Genomic DNA, 21,511 nt, shown 5'->3' with positions numbered 1-21,511 from the left:
AAATGTCCATTTCAGGCCTGGACTCCATCAAGGCCCATCTGGAGGAAGAGACTTTGAATCAGCCGCCAGTTGATGGTTCCAGTGGCTCTGAGGAAGAGGACTTCTTTGCGAGCATGAAGGCTACTCATGGTCAGGAAGGTATCAAGCCGTTAGATGGCTACCTTATCTGAAAAGCTGATGACAAAGACATTCTCAAGTCCTTCCCATCAGTCTGTAAGTTGTCTTTGAAGCTCATTACTGCTGTACCCACCTCTGCAGCTTGTGAACGTCTTTTCAGCGCAACAGGGCTTATTTTCAGTCCCAGGAGGGCAAGAATGGACTCAAACAACTTTGAGAATCAGCTCCTTCTCAAGCTGAATAAAAGATATTGCAACTTTAGTTAGATCATCAGTGCCATACTGTACTAGCATGCTCACCAAAAGCACAATTAATGCAATGCTAATGAATGATGTTTACTGCCACAACTATTGTTCAGTGCCATTTGAGGCTTGCTATTTTAGTACGTCACTTGTGATGACAGGTTATGTTATTTGTTTTGAGATGTGTTTTGTTTTGAGTGTCTCTTAAAGTGTCTTATACATTCACATACCCACACAATGTACTGTGTTTTAGCTAAACATAGCTCACAGTTGCCACCTATTATAATTCCACTGACTAACTTGCAGGTCTTGAAAGTGGAAGGGAAGCTGTTTAGAGTGAAAAGAATGAGAGAGGAAGAATACACCTGTCTCATTTATCAGGAATGAAGACGGGTCAGATACTTGCATAACCAACAGTCTGCTTTCAAGAATTAATGTTGGAGATGAAGAAATGTCTCATTACAAAATGAGAATGTGCTGTAATACGGTTCAGTGAATCCACCTTAGATTTGGTACATATTTGTTTTTACAATCCTTTTGTTCCATTCCAAGTTTAAGTTTGAATAAAAACATGGATTACTGTTACAAATAAATGTTAAAAAATGATTTGGCTTCAAGATTTTGGGCTTATGAAATTTTTAATTGACATCAGTGTCTGTCTGACTAATTAATGTCATTTTATTAATAGATTGGTGTGCCAAGAGTGACATTAGAGTCTTCACGTAGACTGAGTTAAGCAAGAGTCTTGTGACAAAAATGATAATAGGACATTATACCCATAAAAAAAATCATAGTACTTGGATACTTGAGTACATTTGAAGGCAATTACTTTTGTACTTTTACTCAAGTTAAAGTTTAAAGGCAGCACTTCTACTTTTACTTTGGGTAATATTTTACCTTGGGTATCTCTACTTTAACTCAAGTACATGGTTTGTGTACTTCGTCCACCACTGGAAACTAAACTACGCAGGGCAGTGGTCAGATTGGAGGGACACTACGGTACACCTACCAAATCAAACCCTGGCACCACACTTGAGTCGACAAACCTGTTAAAGCCAACTAAAGAAATTCAGACCTTACACATTGTCTTTACACCTGCAGAACAATAACAGTTGTTGTGGTGTCGAATGTTTGTAGGCCATTATCATTAAGGCTAGGAGAAAACCCTGCTTCCATCAAGATTGCCATACAGGTCTGCAAGCTTCTTGAAGCGTGGTCCACAGTTGCTGAGGTAGTCGTAACTCTGCTCTGAATCTGAACTGGGAGAATCCAGCGAGCTCAGAGACCCCGCCACCGAGCCGTTTCCCTCAAACGCATAGGTCTGAAGAGAATCATACGGTGGAGCTGACGGATCCACATCAGTCACTCTCAGTCTGTCCCAGATAAACTCTTGAAAGACAGTGTTGTCTGGAAGTGTTTTGTAAGATGTCCTAGCTGAAGCGGAGTATGGGTTAACAGAGTTAACTGGAGTAACATTTAGGACCTTTGAATCACGCATGACATTGAGATTACGCAGTGCGGCCATATCGAAAGCTTCTGTATCTTCTTCACCTCCTCCTTCATCATCATACTGAACAATGTTCTCCCGCACATCACGCTCATCCTCAAGGAAAAGAGGCACTTTTCGTCGGCGTTGCATCGGCACAATCAGCAGCATCAGAACTAGAGGAGAGACAGACAGGAAGGTTCAGTGGTTGCACCAATACAATGGAACAAAAGTCTGATACACTTATCTTTACTGGATTTTAATCTTTTTTTTTTTTACTGAATGAAATGTTAACCTAGGACGAACTATAGGACTGTCAAGCTTTGGGGGTGTTAGGTGATCTACTCCATCTGTGTTTTTATCATCGTTCTGAATCTGATCTGAATGTAGTCTTTGTCAAAAACGTGATTTTCTCAACTTTTTGCTCAAAATGTAGCTTTTTATAAAAAATGCCTCCATGGGTGAATGGACCAAAGTTACTTTAAAAATTTGGAGAACCATAGAAAGATAATTTGGTTTGTCTAAGAAAATCTCATCTGCAGCAAGCATTAGCTATCTTAATGACTTTGCACCATATTGTACAGATGTGGGTTTCAAAAAGTGGTAACAATATGGACTTATCTGCACCAATTATTTCATAATGACACACTTAAATCATTTGAACAAATAAGAAATAAACTTTTGAATTTAAGGTCTGAATTTTTTAGATATTTACAACTGAGACATTTCCTCACAACGCATAAGGAACTAGAAATTATTTTAAAAAAAACTTCCCAATAGAAAGATATTTTAAAGAAATACAAATTGGACATGCGGTCAAATAATTTTTTTCTAAAGGATATCTGTTATTTTTGTCTAAGAATTCAAATAACACATTACAGATCAAGGAAAAATGGGAGGCTGAAATTAATGAAACAGTTCCTCTTTAAATTTGTGAGGAAGCTTGTGAAGAAGTACATCGTGTGACCAACTCTAAAGTCTGGAGGGAATTCAAATGGAAGTTAATAACCAGGGGTCTCATTTATAAAGCGTGCGTACGCACAAAACGGGGCTGGAAACGTACGTACGCCAGTTCCCACGCAAAGGTTGTGATCTATAAAAAACTAACTTGACGGGAGAATGGCCCTCATTTGTGAAAAGTGCGTACACCAAATTTCCAGCGTACACCCAAAACCACGGTGACTTTGCGATTTATCAATATGGACGTTGGCGTACGGCACGCTCAAATCCTACGCCAGCTTAGGCGGTGGTGTACATGTACGCACGTTTTGAGTTAGTGCTGAAAAGCGCAGAAAAACAATTCCTAACACCACAAAACGCACTGACAAACTAAAGATATGATATATTATGACCCACTGTAAAAAAACAACAACTTAGAAATTATAAACTTCAGTGTTTATTTTAGTGAGTTAAGCCCGGCAGGTGCGCACGGACTGGGTTCAGGAATGAAAGGCTTTCAATGACCAAAAAATAATTCAGACTGACAAAATAATTAAAATGACATTCTTCTTCTAAATAACAATAAGCGTCATTAATAATCAAAATCATAATAAGAAGAAGAATATTACAAATTATCATGCAATTATTCACATCATCATCACTATTGTACACCCCAGTACATGTGACGTCATGCGAAATTCAACGCTAATAGTTTCAAAACACGTGCTGTAAATAATGCATTGTGATAGGTCATTTGCTCAACCAACCAGCGATTTAAACTGAATTTCCACCGGAGAAGTTTCTCCTCTTTGCCGTCTTCCGTGTGTCCATGGCGTAAAATGAGGGCGTGGGGGAGGCGGAGACGTGAATATATAGGGGCGTGTTAATCTAATGACCATCGTTTTCAGCCGCGGAATTTATCAAGAGGCAGGTATTGCGTACACCTGAATTTCAAAGGTACGCACAGCTTCATAAATCAGGCGGTGAGAGGAGTGTAAGCATAATCTTACGCCAACATATACGCCCGATTCGACGCAAGATTGATAAATGAGGGCCCAGATTTTTTTGAACTCCACAGATAATTGCAAAATGGGTTGCTCAGGATGGGTTCCAAAATTAATAATTTCCAAATTTAAGAAATTACTGGAAAGAGATATTTGATGCCCTTAAAGAAATTTTCCATTATGAAATCTCAGAAGACCCCATAATAGCCCTTCTAGGTGTGCGTCCAAAGGGCCTAGAGGGTAAAGCTAAAATATATTTACTACAATTTTTACTCTCTGCAGCCGTGAAGTGTATTACATGCAGAAGGTTTAAACCTGACCCTCCGTCATGCAACGCTTGGGTTCAAAAAGTATGGGGGTTGTACGGGAAAAAAAAATCACATTTGCATTACGACTTCAGAAAACTGTTTTCTTAAAGAGGTGGGCTCCTATAATGCCTTTACTACTCCAGTGATCTTGAGTTATACTATCATATCCACCCTGAGTTCATCTGTCTTTCTCCATTTTTTCTCTTCTTCCTCTCCCCTTCCTCCCCCTCTACTTGGTGCATTTGTTTTCATTCTCTGTATAATGTGTACGATATAATTAAGTTTGAACAATTGTCAATATTGTTGGAACATGATGGATTAACATGTTAAAACCCAATGCCATACTGTATTGTATGTAATGATGTGGTTCTAAATAAAAATATAAGTTAAACAAAATTTTTTAAAGAAACTTAGTCAAGTCACATTTATTTATATAGCGGTTTTTACAATACAGAGTGTTTCAAAGCAGCTTTACAGAGATAACAGGAAATGCAACAAAGTTTGTTTCCAGAAGAAAATAGTGTCACAGTCCAGCTTAAGTAAGTTCAGTGATGTTTCATTTTGTTGTAAAAAAAGTAGTTTGACATTTATATATATATAGCCGTTCTGGAGAAAACCGTGATGTCATTGTATATTTTTACAACTTAGATTAATGGCAAATTTGCAAAAACAACAAGATTTTGAGATGTTCAAAAACCTGCTTTTGTTTAAAAAATTTTTTTAGGTTTCTCTGAAAAATGCTCAACTCTGTTTGCATTTTCAGTTCAACTGGCAAACTTTACAAAGCAGTGTACCTTTATCTAAAAATGTATAATCACCCATTGGCGATCAGTTGTATAACGGCTGATACCTGTCAACACCAGACATGATCATCAAAGCAAATAGAAGCCATTATAATCAATGACGCTGTCTACACTGGATACAGTATATGGCTGTCCATTCAGTTCCGGATGTACTCTACTTATTTGAGTCTTCTGACCACAGGGCAAGTGGAAGAATGTTCACGTTGATGAATTCCATTAAAAAAGTTCATTTGTGTCTCAGTACAGACTTCAGAAGGACCCCAGCATCAGGAACCAGTGCAGAGGTTTGATTGTGTGATTTTAAGTGTGTTCCACAGCTTATTCTGATCAAGAACCACTCATGTAGACGGGAAGAGACTGTTGGATTGACTTGTAAAGGAAATTCAAACAGTGCTAAAAAATACTTGTGGATTTTTTAGAAACATTCCTCCTCAGGCGCCATCTCACTCATTTTGCCACATCCCCTCTCATTGATTACAAAACTAAAATAATCTACAACAAAATGTCAACCATCAGGGAGAGTGAAATGTTGTTTAGTGAAAGCAATATTTGACTGTGATTTTTAGTGGAACCTGTGAAGCTTCTAGAATGGATAGTAAGGCGCATTCATACAGGCTCGAGCAGATCGAGAGTTTGAGATTCAGAATGTCACATATGAGACGAGTATGGAGACTAAGGAGATAGAAACTATGGTATAACTGTAAAAATCTTTGTACAGTCGTTATTTATTACCTTGTTCATTAAAGTTAGAATTGTGTACAAACTCTCCATTGAACTTGAAGAATCTTTCCCTGTGACCTTCATTTGCATTCATGGTCCTGAGGAATTGATGTAATTAAATTGTGCAAACGATCCATCACATGCAATCAATAAGAAATGGGAGAATGTTCAGGCCTCACGTTTCTCAACCTCAAGTGCATACGATTAAAATGTACTGAGGCTCAGGGCCTTTTTTCCACACATTAGTGGAACTAGTTCTGAAACTTAAATCAGTTTATTGTGGAACTATAACAATTTCATTAATTAGCTTTTGCTAATGTTCATAACCAATCACCCTTCAGAATATTTATTTACTCCTCCTTGTGTTGCTCTAAATTCATATGACCTTTCTTTTTTGGATCATAAAAAAAAAGTTTTTTTAATGGCCTGCTGTTCTATGGCAGTGAATGGTTACTGAGATACTTGCCAAAAGACATGAGTACTTCACAACTCAACCTCACAGCGCTTACAGTGTTTGGTTTGTCATGCAGGCTCATAGTATTGAGTACAGTATTCAAACAAATGTTACTTTTACAAATTCTCAAAGCAATGGCCAGTTACTGAGGGAAGACTGTAATGCTCCTGAATCGTAATCATACACTGTTCTTTCGTTGGCCAGAGGAGAACTGAAGTCATTTTGCAGAAGGCTGTTCTTTTACATACAGCACAAGACACGGCCAAACTCTAAACAGGACAAACGGCTGAGCCATTCGCACTAGCAGACTAATGTTAGCACACACTTGACTGAATCTGTTTCTTATGACCTTAAAACCCTTTTGATCTATAGGTGATAGATAGATGATCTATAGGTGATCTATAGGTGATAGATAGATGATCTATAGGTGATAGATAGATGATCTATAGGTGATCTATAGGTGATATATAGATGATCTATAGGTGATAGATAGATGATCTATAGGTGATAGATAGATGATCTATGGGTGATAGATAGATGATCTATAGGTGATAGATAGATGATCTCTAGGTGATAGATAGATGATCTATGGGTGATAGATAGATGATCTATGGGTGATATATAGATGATCTATAGGTGATAGATAGATGATCTATAGGTGATAGATAGATGATCTATGGGTGATAGATAGATGATCTATAGGTGATAGATAGATGATCTCTAGGTGATAGATAGATGATCTATGGGTGATAGATAGATGATCTATGGGTGATAGATAGATGATCTATAGGTGATAGATAGATGATCTATGGGTGATAGATAGATGATCTCTAGGTGATAGATAGATGATCTCTAGGTGATAGATAGATGATCTCTAGGTGATAGATAGATGATCTATAGGTGATAGATAGATGATCTATAGGCTTTTTAAGTATGTTTTTAAGTATGGGTTTCTTTACAAAACTGAACTTTTTTTATTTTTTTTATTTAGTAAATGAAAAAGGAGCAGCAACCATCAAATGCTTAGCGTGGGAACCCTACTGAAGTAGTAGGACTTTGGAAACGTTTGACTGGTAGTGTACTTTAAGTCTTCTAAAATAAAAAATAAGACTGTTTTCCTTCCATCCTAGCTCTATGACACACGTGTGTGGAAACTGTTATGTATACAGAGGGAAAGCAACTCTACAGTACAGGAGAAGACAACAGAGCTGAGAGTAACAGCACACACACACGCCACTAGATGAAGTGTGAGCAGTCTTACCCAGCAGTGTGAGGATGCAGGCCAGTACAGCGAGCAGAGCTCCAGTGCTCAGACCCGCTGGGAGAGAGAAGGCCACGGATCCACACGCCTCAGGAACGCCGTCCGCATCACACTGACACACGCGCACCGAGAGAGTGTTGGTGCTGCTCAAGACCGGGCTGCCACTGTCCACGATCAGCACTGGTAACCAGTACAGAGACTGCTCTCGCCTCCGGAAACCAGCTCGCTTGGTCAGCACTGATGCGGTGTTATCTGAGAGGGACGGGCAAAGGTCAAAGGTCAAGGGTCAAGGGTAAGAATGTGAAATTAACTGTTAGACTCATTAACATGTCAGAAGTGTTAGACTGGATCAAGACTGGTCACCTGACACCAAACCGAGGATTGAGAGACGAATTAATCTCTGAATGAAGGGATGGATGGATGAAGAGTTGGAAGATGGGAAAACATGATCACTTCATGAAAAAGAGAGGAAAATATGTATATAGAAAATATAAGCAAACATCAGACTCCACTCCACCTGCGTACGTCCTCCACTACAACAGTCTCTGTTAAAGTATTACAGTCATGGTTATGTTCAGCTTTGGGCTCTTATTTTGATATTCTGTTCAGTTTCATTTGGTTCCTGTTTCCCTGATCTTCCCTGATCTTCCCTGAGTTTCCCTGATCTTCCCTGAGTTTCCCTGAGTTTCCCTGATCTTCCCTGAGTTTCCCTGAGTTTCCCTGATCTTCCCTGATCTTCCCTGAGTTTCCCTGATCTTCCCTGATCTTCCCTGAGTTTCCCTGATCTTCCCTGAGTTTCCCTGATCTTCCCTGATCTTCCCTGAGTTTCCCTGATCTTCCCTGAGTTTCCCTGAGTTTCCCTGATCTTCCCTGAGTTTCCCTGATCTTCCCTGAGTTTCCCTGATCTTCCCTGAGTTTCCCTGAGTTTCCCTGATCTTCCCTGAGTTTCCCTGATCTTCCCTGAGTTTCCCTGATCTTCCCTGAGTTTCCCTGATCTTCCCTGAGTTTCCCTGATCTTCCCTGAGTTTCCCTGATCTTCCCTGAGTTTCCCTGATCTTCCCTGAGTTTCCCTGATCTTCCCTGAGTTTCCCTGAGTTTCCCTGATCTTCCCTGAGTTTCCCTGATCTTCCCTGAGTTTCCCTGATCTTCCCTGATCTTCCCTGATCTTCCCTGATCTTCCATGAGTTTCCCTGATCTTCCCTGATCTTCCCTGAGTTTCCCTGATCTTCCCTGAGTTTCCCTGATCTTCCCTGATCTTCCCTGAGTTTCCCTGATCTTCCCTGATCTTCCCTGAGTTTCCCTGATCTTCCCTGAGTTTCCCTGATCTTCCCTGAGTTTCCCTGATCTTCCCTGAGTTTCCATGGTTTATGATTCGTTCCTCGTTTGTTCCTATAGTTCTCCTGCACTTCTCATTATCCCATGTGTATTTAAGTCATGAGTTTGGTTCTGGTCTTTGTCCGGTATGGTCTTGTTTAAGTTTGAGCTGGTACGCTACCCTTAGTTCTCATGTGCTTCCTGGATTGTTTCGTTTATTTGGATTAAAAGATTGCAGTGAATCCCTTCATCTGTTCATCATTACCTGAACGATGACACAGCGCTTCACAGCTCACTGATTATCACTGGATAACTACTTTTGTCTGTTTGTGACACAAAGCTATAATTTAGCTGCAGAAAATGTGAAATCTAACACACAAGTTGTATGGATTACTTTTATGATACTTTAAGAATACATTTATAGATTTTTGTAAGATTTAAAGCTTCCATTTATCATTATATAGAAGTGATTGTAATTAGAAAAAGATTTTAAATACATTATTTAAAATCTACGGTGACCGGGAGCGGACATGTTCGGTTCACTTAGTTTTGTCGTGGCCACAACATATAAACTCGTGGGAACGTGATAATATGTTGTTGCCACGAAATATTAGTTTGTAGGAGCGTCATATTAAGTCGTGGGAACGTGATAATAAATCGTGGCCAGCCCGGAAAGTACTGCGTAATTACAATGAATTTACAGTGTAACTTTCGGTAATTACAGTGTACCTATAAAGTACTTATGTGTAAGTATAGGGAACAATATGTAAAGTCTTGGGAATAAAGAGGTAACAACCAGGAAAATACTGCGTAATTAAAACAAAATTACAGTGTAACTTTCGGTAATTACAGTGTACCTATAAAGTACGTACGTGTAAGTATATAGGGGAACAATGTAAAGTTTTGGAATAAAGGGGTAACAACCAGGACATTTTTTATTTATGCAAATTATTTATACTGTAAGTAGGCCTATTTTAGAACTACAATCTTACTTTTGGGAGCAATTTAGCGAGTAGGCTACATACACTGCACCTTTTTGTAATAATAGTGTATACAAATACATAAAGGCTTTTTTTCCAATTACGGGCTAGCCTATATATCAGTGCATTTATAAAGTAGGCTAATTTGTTTTTATTGCAAAGGTGCACTGATTAAGTTGTTTCAAGGCAAGTAAAACTATTGCAACTTTTTTTTTAAATGCTGGGGAAATATACTCTTGTTTCTTGTAGTTACAGTGTAAGTATGACATTGCGGGCCGTAAATTAAAGTGGTGCTTCTTACCCTCTTGTTTCATGTAGTTACAGGGTAAGTACAATAAAAACACACTTAAAAATATCACTTGGAAAACTTTATTTGAAAAACAACTTATTTCAAAACGGATTTACAACACTTTGTTTCTCTTGCTTGGTTTCCTCCTCCTCTTGTTCCTCTTCTTCTTTTTCTTTCTTTCCACTGATGAATCTTAAAGGAACACTCCGACTTTTTGGGACTTTAGCCTATTCAACTTATCCCCCAGAGTTAGATAAGTCCATACATACCTTTTTCATCTCCGTGCGTGCTATAAGTCTGTTTGACGCACCCACCGCTAGCCTAGCTTAGCACAAAGACTGGATGTAAATGGTTGCAGCTAGCATACTAATCCAAATAAGTGACAAAATAACGCAAACATTTTCCTATTTACATGTTGTGATTTGTATAGTCACAGAGTGTACAAAAAACAAAGTCACATGAGACAGACATATTTTAACTGTATAAATACTGGGAACTATATTCTCTGAAGGCGAAGCACTGCTACTTGGGCGGAGTGATAACCGCAGCACATGAGACGCGCCGTGGTGAGGAGCAGAGAGTTCGTTCAGAGCGCGTCTCAGGTGCGCTGCGGTTATCACTCCGCCCAAGTAGCAGTGCTTCGCCTTCAGAGAATATAGTTCCCAGTATTTATACGGTTAAAATATGTCTGTGTCTCATGTGACTTTGTTTTTTGTACACTCTGTGACTATACAAATCACAACATGTAAATAGGAAAATGTTTGTGTTATTTTGTCACTTATTTGGATTAGTATGCTAGCTGCAACCATTTACATCCAGTCTTTGTGCTAAGCTAGGCTAGCGGTGGGTGCGTCAAACAGACTTATAGCACGCACGGAGATGAAAAAGGTATGTGTGGACTTATCTAACTCTGGGGGATAAGTTGAATAGGCTAAAGTCCCAAAAAGTCGGAGTGTTCCTTTAACCTTTATGCCTCATTATATATTTGACGACGTTGAGTGCATTAAGGGACAAAAATGTCCACTCTAAACACTACCATAAAACAATTATATATTTACATTTTTTTCCACTTTCATTGAGTTAAATATTTTAACCAACATCAGTCCTGAAAATAACTACCAAATATTTATTTAATTTTCAGAATTTTAACCCCTTAAATGCCATTTGTTTACATGATGCCACTGTTTTTATCGATGGAGAAAACATAAAAAAATGAAAAACAATTGTGTACTACATGCTAGGTGGATTTCTTGGGAGGGAATTATCACAGCCTGCATATGTCCATGATTAGCAGCAACATTGATTTTTACTCATTTTTATTTTTTGTGTTATGTCAGATTTAAAAAAAAAAATCACACTTAGTGCGTTAAATACCAAAAATGGTCACATATTAAACACTGCCTAAAATATTCTATATTATTATTATTTTCCACTTTTACTAAGTTAAATATTTTAACCAGCATCAGTCCTCATCATAACTACCAAATATTTATTTAATATCAGGATTTTAACCCTTTAAATTCCAGTTTTGGTGACGATACCATCAATTTGTATAAGAGGAAAAAACACTAAAATGTAATTATTTTCCATATACTAAATGCAAAGTGAAAACCTTGGCTTTGTATTATCACAGTCTTGAATATGTCAAAGATTAGCTGCAAAATTATTTTTGGTGCATTTTTATTTTTTGTGCTGTGTCAGATTTTTAAAAAAAATCACACATAGCGCGTTAAGGACAAATTTGATCCTATTTAAACCCATTAAAATATCAATTTTTGAACCCACTGTCATAATATCATAAAATCATAATTTCTATTCAAATACCCTGTCATTACCAAGCCTTGGGGTAAAATATTTACTTTTTACTGTTTTCCACCAGTTGGTACCATTTTTCATACAATTGACATACTGCAAACATCTGCAGTATTGCAAACATTTTCCTGATTTCTACTAGGTGACTATAACCTGTGCCTGTCTCCCTACACATCAAAAATTGCTTGGTGACGTGGAAACATCACTTGTGACCCAGATCTTGATTCCATATTTTGCTGGTTTGCTGGGCATATACTGCCGGAATCTGCAGCGGCCTCGGAACCCGACCAGCTGCTCGTCTACACAGACGTCCACCCCGGGGTTGAAGAGAAGGGGGAGGCGGTACAGCCACTTATCCCAGATCGGCCTGAACGCCGCCAGCTTGTCATCCCGGTAACGTCCAGGTCGGGTCAGCCTGTTGTCAAATCTTACATTTGAACTGAACTTCTGGAAATTGCGGTGAGGCATGGTGGCCCTGAAGATGGGCCGGCCTGTGTGGTCATCCCACAGGCTCCGGGTGGACTCATTTCTGGACTTGTAGACTCCAGCCAGAATTAGCACCCCAAGATAAGCCTCGACTTCTGTTGCATCCACATTAATCCAATCGGTCTCGGACCGTCTCCCCTGGAGATTTGTTCTGTCCACAATTAATTTTACCATCTCCTCCGTGAACAGTAGCTGAAATGCAGACCTAGGGTCCACGATGCGAGCTGTTGCGTATTGTGTCGGTCCGGGTCGCAGTACCTTAGCTGGCACGTAGCGGAGCGTCTTGGCGTTAGTGGGTGACCAGTGAAGTCCATTTTTTGATGTCCACATAGGATCGGCAGTCTCCTCTGTGTCATCCAGTTCATCACTCTGAGTTGAGTCAGATGAGGAGTTAGAATCCGAATTCAGCTGAAACTCCACAGCATCATCTGAGGCGCTCTCCGTTACACTGCCATCAGACTCCGGCTCGCTGTCTGTTAGTTCAGTAAGGTAGTCGATTGCTTCGGTGGTCGTGTAGGTTTTCTTCATCTTGTCGAGTGTGAAATGGCCGCACCAAAGAGGTGCACAGCTTTAGAACTTTTGCATCAACCGCACTTGTATAAACACTGATTTCTCAACTATTCTAATCCAAAACAAAGGCAGACTTTGTTTTGGATCCCTCGCAGCTACATCTTTGTGTTGCCGCAAGATGCAAGGTGTTATTATTGTCTAAGGACTGACTGCATGGCTGTGTTTGTGCCTCTACGTAGGTGAGAAATTATAAATTAACTTTGAAACATAGACTGCAAAAAAAAACAAAGCTGTGTCAAAGGTTCATGTATGTGAGTAAAATACGCAGGAATCAAACCGAAAGAAAACAACGCATCGAGAAGCGATTTCTCTTGTAAATGCACACACACACACACACACACACGCCTACACACACATCCTACACCACCGACACACGCACAAACACACACACACAGAGAAAGGGAGAGATAGAGAGAGTATAGACATAAGGGGTAAAATATAACCTTCAGGATATTATGATTTTTGTCACTCGCCTAAACACCATGTATTATATTTAGGCCCTACACACACACACACACACACACACACTTTTGTCAACGCAGACACACATTGCTCTCCGACATCCACACATACTCAGAAACATAATTTTAGATCATTGAGCCATTAAAATGCTTCATAACACCTTCAATAGTGCCCCTAGTGGAAACCAGGAAAATAACGTGCATTTCCCCCCATAGGGAATACCTATGTAGTGACGTCATCTGGTGGAATACACTATATAATGCAAATATAATGCTTTTGCTTCAAATTTTTGGTCATTATGGTGCTAGGTGTTCCTATTTGATCTACACAGTGTGTGTTATACATATTATGCAACATGGGATCATTTTTTAAAAATTTATCCAAAAAGTCACAATTTTGCCAAATTACATACCATTTGCATTAAAACAGCAAAAATGGTCAAAGAAATTAAACTGAAAATGACCAAAAATGTCCTAATGCAGCATAAAGGTTAAGGAATCCCATGTCTCTTGCTATTCTGTATTATGTGTTAAAAGAAAATACAGTACAGAAATGTCCTCACCATTTACTCATCTTTTACCCTCATGTCATCCGAGATGTATATGAATTTCCTTCTTCAGATTAACACAAACAATTTTTTTAGAAAAATAAATAATCTCTGTGAATGCATATGCAAACTCATGTGTTCCTAAAAGTTGACATCAAACAGCACATACAGCAATAACTAAAGTAATCCATACGACCCCAGTGGATTAATCAATGTCTTCTGAAGTGAGACGATAAGTGTTTGTAAGAAAAATGGCAAATATTTACATTTTTTAAGCTGTGTAGACTATCGCTTCCGTTCCGACCAACTGTCACTTGCGCGTGCATGAGAGGGTTGAGTTCACGCTTGACAACTTAAAGCGTGACGTAAGCGCGCCGAGAAACCGAATGTCGATTTAAATTTTTATTTTATTTTATTAATGCTCACAACAAAATACAAACAATAACACATAATAATAATGAAAAACAAACAATACAGAAGAACAGAGACGGCAGTTCTCGCGCGAGTTTCACATCTAACTCCCGCGAGAACGTAATGAACGCTTGAAGCTTCACCAAACGCGAAGCCAAGCCGACTCTCATGCACTCGCTGGTGACAGTTGGTCGGTAGCGAAAAGATGAGTAAATTATGAGAACATTTCTGGGTGTACTGTATTTTCTTTTAATACAGAATACAGAATAGCAAAAGACTCCTTCTTAAGATTAGGCTAATCAGTGGAATGATAGAAAAAGAAGAAGAGGAACAAGAGGAGGAAGGAGGAAGCCATGCAAAAACTTACTTTCTGTCAGGACTTTAGTATTTGAAATGAAAAGTTGATTTAAAAAAAGGAATAAAGAATAATAAGTGTGATATGTTGTAAATCGTTTTTCAAATAAAGTTTTCCAAGTGATATTTTTAAGTGTGTTTTTATTGTACTTACCCTGTAACTACATGAAACAAGAGGGTAAGAAGCACCACTTTAATTTACGGCCCGCAATGTCATACTTACCCTGTAACTACAAGAAACAAGAGTATATTTCCCCAGCATTGAAAAAAAAAGTTGCAATAGTTTTACTTGCCTTGAAACAACTTAATCAGTGCACCTTTGCAATAAAAACAAATTAGCCTACTTTATAAATGCACTGATATATAGGCTAGCCCGTAATTTGAAAAAAGCCTTTATGTATTTGTATACACTATTATTACAAAAAGGTGCAGTGTATGTAGCCTACTCGCTAAATTGCTCCCAAACGTAAGATTGTATTATAGTATAAGTGCCCCGTAGTTCTAAAATACTTACAGTATAAATAATTTGCCTAAATAATTTTGTTATTTTCCTGGTTGTTACCCCTTTATTCTCAAAACTTTACATATTGTTCCCCTATACTTACACGTAAGTACTTTATAGGTACACTGTAATTACCGAAAGTTACACTGTAATTTCGGTTTAATTACGCAGTATTTTCCGGGCTGTAATCTAAAGCGTTACCACGACATCATTATGGCGTGGCCACGCGATGTAAAGTTGTGGCCTCGAGATCATATGTTGAGGGAACGATATATTTTTCTCGTAGCCACGACTTCACATATTAAGAAATCGACATCTATTTCTAAAATAAGAATTAAATAAGAAAAAGCTTGGTGTAAAGTCGCAGCCTTACTATAAATAACGGTATCGTCAGCATAAAAATGGAAATGAGCCTGAGAAATGTCATCACCCAAGTTAATAATATAAATAGTAAATAAAATTGGACCCAAGACTGATCCTTGCGGTACACCACACGATACACTCACAGTTGCTGATTTGGAATTGTCAAAATAAACACACTGAGTTCTATCTGCCAAATAATTAGTAAACCAATCAACAGTATAATCAGAAAAACCAATATTTCGTAGCTTTTCCAGTAAAATGCAATGGTCCACTGTATCAAATGCTTTGGCTAAATCTATGAAAAGGGCTACACAAGTGTTCTTGCAATCCATTGCCTCAGTAATGTCATTAATGACCTTCATTGCAGCAGTAGTAGTACTATGCTGCTTTCGAAACCCAGACTGTACATCAGACAAAATATGATTGGCAACCAAATATTCTTTTAACTGATCACCAACCAATGTTTCCAAAACTTTAGCAAAAATCGGTAATTTGGAAATTGGTCTATAATTGTCCAAACACGAGGAATCTCCTCCTTTTAAAAGAGGGACTACATATGCCGATTTCCAAATTCTTGGTATCTCATTGTTGACCAAGGTTTGATTAAAAATATTTGTAATTGGTTTAGCAATAAAATCAGCAGCTATTCGCAGAAAATAAGGCTCTAAAGTATCAGGGCCAGGAGATTTACTAGGGTCCAGGGTAATAAGAGCTGTTTGCACATCTACGACAGAGAAAGACTTTAGACTAAAAGGCTCTTTACTCGCCACCGAATTCTGGGACGTAACTGAACTGTTACCATATCCTAAAGTTATACACTATCTGACTGAAGATTCCAGGACAATTATCTGCATACAAGAAAGAAATCTGAACTATAAAATCGAGAATGGATTAAATTTGTGTTCATATTTAAGGTATGAACAACAACAGTTCATATAACACTGTATTAAAGATTAATTGTTTATTTTCTTTGCAAGCAAACAGAATAGAAAATAGTTCCCTTTTGTCAAACAAACATCCTTCCCTCTCAACAAAACAAACGAAACACCTTGCAATTCTGTTTGCTGTCACAGGAATTACACAATTCCACTGTAGCAGTCATGAAAATATCAACTTTTGAAATATGAAATGTTATGGTCATAAATGCTTCAGTGCTGCATCATACACACAGTACCTGTAAATCTCTCTCGTGGTTTGCAGTTTACCTTTATTATCTCTGAGGGTGAAGTTGTTATTATTGACAGCAGGGAAAGCGAAAGAGAAAGAGAAACGATGGCCACTGGGCGGCTCGTCTTTATCCACCGCGCTGATCGTCTGAATAACCTATCATCCGCCACAAGAAGACAAATAGAGCTAGTTCAAATCTACAACAAGGTGGAGAGTTTAAATGACAAAATGTATTATTAATGTTAAAGAAACAACTAAGAAATTTCATGTTGTTTTCAGGTTTCTGAAAATCTAATTATAATGCAATCTTCATGTACATCAATTTAATCATAATAATTCTATGTAGCCATTTTTATTAGCATATTTAGCGTTTGGGACTACTCACTGCAATAATGTACACTAAAAAATCTTGCTGTAAAAAAAACAAACAGAAAAACTAATTCTGACAGTAACACAATTTTACATTAAAACAGTAATATACCATAGAAAACAATCCATTCTGGGTAATAATATTTGTAGTTTTTGAGAAAATAGCCTACAGAAATATACTGTGAATTAACAGCGCTCAAAGTCGACTCTCAGAGGCTGTGTCCAAAATCACACTCTATACCCTCATTCACTATTCCCTAGATTATTTTACTGGTATAGTCCCTAACCCTAACCCCGCACAGATACAATTCTGGTCACAATTTCGAGCCTTGATCTACCAGATCTACAATTCAATCATCACTTAATACCCAGATACCTGGAGAAGGTGACAAGTCAAGTCAAGTCACCTTCATTTATACAGCGCTTTTACCAATATAGACTGTATCAAAACAGCTTCACAGTGACAATAGGAGATTACAGTAACAGAGAGTGTTTGGCTTTACGGCAGCTCTAGAATAAAGTTATTGTCCAGATAAAGTTAGTTTTGATTGATTCACTTCCGTCACAACGATCATTAGTTATTAACTTAGCGGCCGCTTACACGACACCGTTCTAACAGAAAACCCTTAATGCGATCCGGCCGCTCATTTGCACAAAAAAACAATCTGGTGTCTCAAGAACACAAACCATGAAATATATCTTTTTTTTTTTTTATCGCGTCCTCATAGCGACGTGAACCGGATTTATCCCGACAACATTTTATCTGTACAGAGGTGAAGGGAAGGAGGCCTTCACAGGGGAGAGACTAGTGACACTTCAGCACTGCGGTGTCGTCGTGTCCAGGCACAGGTCCTTCATCAGATCGTGTGTGTGTGTGTGTGTGTGTCTGTGTGTGTCTGTGTGTGTCCAGGCGCAGGTCCTTCATCAGATCGTGTGTGTGTGTGTGTGTGTCCAGGCGCTGGTCCTCCATCAGATCCGGATCCGGCGGACTGCGGTAAACCTCCGGATAAACAGAGAGACTAATATTAGCGTAGACGCTTCTTATGATTTACCAAGTCCATCAGGATTTATGGGAAGTGTTCCCGGTTCCGGGAACAGAGAAGATAATATATTATCATAGTCGATCATCTCAAACATTTGTCTGCTCTACTTCCGGATATTTTATCAGGGAGCCAAACACGCAGTTCTAGTCCCCTTTTTTATATTATTATTATTATTATTATTCTCCTCTAATGACAATTCTCTGGACCCCAGCTCCCTCCTCAGCGGGGGAGGGAGGATATTTTAGGGAAATAGTTTGAATAAAAAGGGATGACAGAGAGCAATGAGAAGAAGGAACGCAGACCGGGGAAAAGCTTGAATAGCAGCCTCAGCGTTCTCCTCTTTGTGTGATGTATAAAGAAGCTTTTGATCTGAGTGTGGGTTCCTCTCCTCGGAGGCGGTGCACAGGCGTCCACACTTGCCTTCCGCTCCTCTCTCCAGAACTCGTCCCAGGGCTCAGACGGTCCAGGAGGAGCCTGCACTGTGTGTGAAGCCGAATGCACCTCTCAAATTCTGTTCACTATCCTTCTCAACAGCAGCGCTGAACAGTCCAGCGAGACAGGATCGAGGAGGATCACTTTGTCGTACTCCTTGATGCCCCACAAAATAAGCCACAGATGTCTCTCCACTGTCACCAGAGCAGCCATAGATCGTCCGAGGGAACGAGCCGCCTGTAGCGCGGAGAGCTATTTTTATGTCTGAAGATTTCAATCATGTCAGTCTCTCTAAGACTTTGCCCACTTTTAACCCTCTGGGGTCTGGGGGGTTTTCTGGGTCCTGGAGGTGTTCTGACATGCTCTGACATTTGCGCTTATTTCTGTTACTTGTGACATTTTCATGGCTAAAGTCTTAATACACTGTATTCAGCACGAACTCTGCTACAATAGTATATCAGCAGCATGTATGTAAAAGTTTGTAGTTTTGAGATAATGATGTTTATGCGTGGTTTGTTTTAAAAAAAAATGTCACTGAAATAAGGTCATGAAACCCAAACTGATTATTTCTTCACAAGACTTTTGAAAATTGTATCACGTAGCCTAGAATATTTGCTCCAAAACTATGTGAAAATCATCCTGCATACTCATTCAGATAAGACAATATATTGATTTAAAATTTGTAAGACATTTTTTGTTTAAGAAAGCTGTATGCGAGGAGGCGTGAACAACCCATGTATATTGAGTGTTTCACACCTGAGAAAGACAAAGAACCTCCCATAATGGCCCTATTAGGAGCTCTCAGGCACTATCATTATGAGGAACCTTGCACAAAGAATGACTGCATTTAAAAAAGAATGGCTTTTTGATTTGGGGAATTTATTTACAACTCAACATAATCCAAAGATACACTCCTTCTCCAGCTCCATCAACCCTCGGTCTGCGCCTGCAGGTTCTCCTTCTCCAGCTCCATCAACCCTTGGTCTGCGCCTGCGGGTTCTCCAGCTCCAGCTCCATCAACCCGCGGTCTGCGCCTGCAGGTTCTCCTTCTCCAGCTCCATCAACCCTTGGTCTGCGCCTGCGGGTTCTCCAGCTCCAGCTCCAGCTCCATCAACCCGCGGTCAGCTCCATCAACCCTCGGTCTGCGCCTGCGGGTTCTCCTGCTCCAGCTCCACCAACCCTCGGTCTGCGCCTGCGGGTTCTCCTGCTCCAGCTCCACCAACCCTCGGTCTGCGCCTGCAGGTTCTCCTGCTCCAGCTCCACCAACCCTCGGTCTGTGCCTGCAGGTTCTCCTGCTCCAGCTCCACCAACCCTCGGTCTGCGCCTGCGGGTTCTCCTGCTCCAGCTCCACCAACCCTCGGTCTGCGCCTGCGGGTTCTCCTGCTCCAGCTCCACCAACCCTCGGTCTGCGCCTGCGGGTTCTCCTGCTCCAGCTCCACCAACCCTCGGTCTGCGCCTGCGGGTTCTCCTGCTCCAGCTCCACCAACCCTCGGTCTGCGCCTGCGGGTTCTCCTTCTCCAGCTCCACCAACCCTCGGTCTGCGCCTGAGGGTTCTCCTGCTCTGGCTCTGTTTGTCCTCCCCCAGTTGTCTGCACGGTTTGGCTCTGGGTCAACATCTGCGTTAGCGAACACATCTTTGCCGCTGGAATATCGTCGCCGTCCGCCTGTCCCCAGAGCTATTTATGCTATATAAGTAGAATGCTATATAAGTTGAACCCACACATCCATTATCTTTTCAGTCATGTTCACATTAGGTGTGTTTCTCTGTAGGCTACTAATTGAACTATCTGGCCTGTTTGGATTTATTAAACTTCGTGTTGGAATTATATTCATCTTTTGTCTGCCTGTCGCACACACACTGATGTTATTTATTATTATATCTGACACTATCAATTAAAATTTTCTTCAGTTTTTTGTACTAAATTTTGTGTAAAATCTGCCTTCATTAAAATTAACCATGCATCCATGCAGTTTCAGGTATTTAGGTTTTGTGACATAATTTATCGTTCAAACTCAAAGTGGTTATTTGGCAGGAAGTTTGAGGCTGATCTCAGAAGGGAATCTTTTTAAGAAGATCTAAATCTTTATGTCTAAGACAAGAATCAATACTGTAATTAACTTATGAGGACATTGTCCTTTCACAAAGAGGATGCATGATTCAGCCAACTTGGCACTGATCATGATAATGCTGAATAAATAATAGCACGCGACTCACTGCAGGACTGGGGATTTAGATGCCAGGAAAAACTCAATCGCCAACAAAAGAAAAAGAAAAAAGAGGTAGATGACATGTATCTACAAACAATTATGTGCAAGTATTGTGGTTTCAATTGAATAGCAATATTAATGTTAGCAAATATTAATTGTATATAAAGCCTAAGGTACACTTCGTTTATTTATGGCATTAAAAGCACCCAATAAAAAGCAACAACAACAACAACAATAATAATGGTCTGTATGTCTCTCAATGATAACATTTCCTTACCCATTACATGATATGCAACTTTTTACAGATATATCTAATTTTAGCTGAAATTTCTCATACAGTCCAATTCTAATGTCACATAAACTAGTAATTCAACAAAATATCAAACATATACAAATCCTCTATTCCTTGCTATAAATAAGTTATTATTTACTGAGAGGAAATTTGGAGATTTGGAGAATCTGCACATCAGTGTTGATGGCGTGTCTCTCTTCTACTCTGTGAATGGAGCTGAGAACACTTAGCATAAGAGAACTTGCCGGAGACAGACTTTATCACTGCAGATCAATGCATTCGCAGTTTTTAGACTTTACCTGCTTGATGCTGCAGTATTCTAAAGTAACGTCTTTAAAGGGCTGCATATCATGGGCAATAAAATGTTCACTAAAATAAAAGAGCATACACTGACATATCTTAAAGGTACTCGGTTACCTTGCCCTGCCGCGTTGTGCTGTTCAGACTCCAAGTGCTGTTCTGTTTTTTGTTTGCATTTTTATGTTTTGTTCTGCTTCCTCTCAGTCCCTCTCGTACTGCCAGGCCTGGTTTCCTCGACGGCCGGTCCAGGCGTTCTCTGTCCAGTTGGGACGCCGA

General features: G+C 39.5%; 1 protein-coding gene across 1 annotated transcript in view; it reads right to left on the bottom strand.

Moving 5' to 3' along the window:
- Positions 1 to 1,024: 1,024 nt before the first annotated feature.
- Positions 1,025 to 21,511, bottom strand: part of LOC306993031 (cadherin-7) — a gene marked incomplete at its 5' end in the record, with an annotated part of 137,218 nt that continues 116,731 nt past the window's right edge. Inside the window, 3 exons of the mRNA XM_079602462.1 lie at positions 1,025 to 2,021; positions 7,335 to 7,586; positions 16,630 to 16,747. Coding sequence (XP_079458588.1) covers positions 1,513 to 2,021; positions 7,335 to 7,586; positions 16,630 to 16,747 — 879 coding nt within the window. The 3' untranslated portion in view covers positions 1,025 to 1,512. The remainder of the gene's footprint in view (positions 2,022 to 7,334; positions 7,587 to 16,629; positions 16,748 to 21,511) is intronic.

Source organism: Phoxinus phoxinus (genome assembly GCF_949152265.1).
Source record: "Phoxinus phoxinus genome assembly, chromosome: 24".
Taxonomy (NCBI): Eukaryota; Metazoa; Chordata; class Actinopteri; order Cypriniformes; family Leuciscidae; genus Phoxinus; species Phoxinus phoxinus.
Note: the sequence above shows the minus strand (reverse complement) of the source record. Positions and strands in the feature narration are given on the sequence as shown.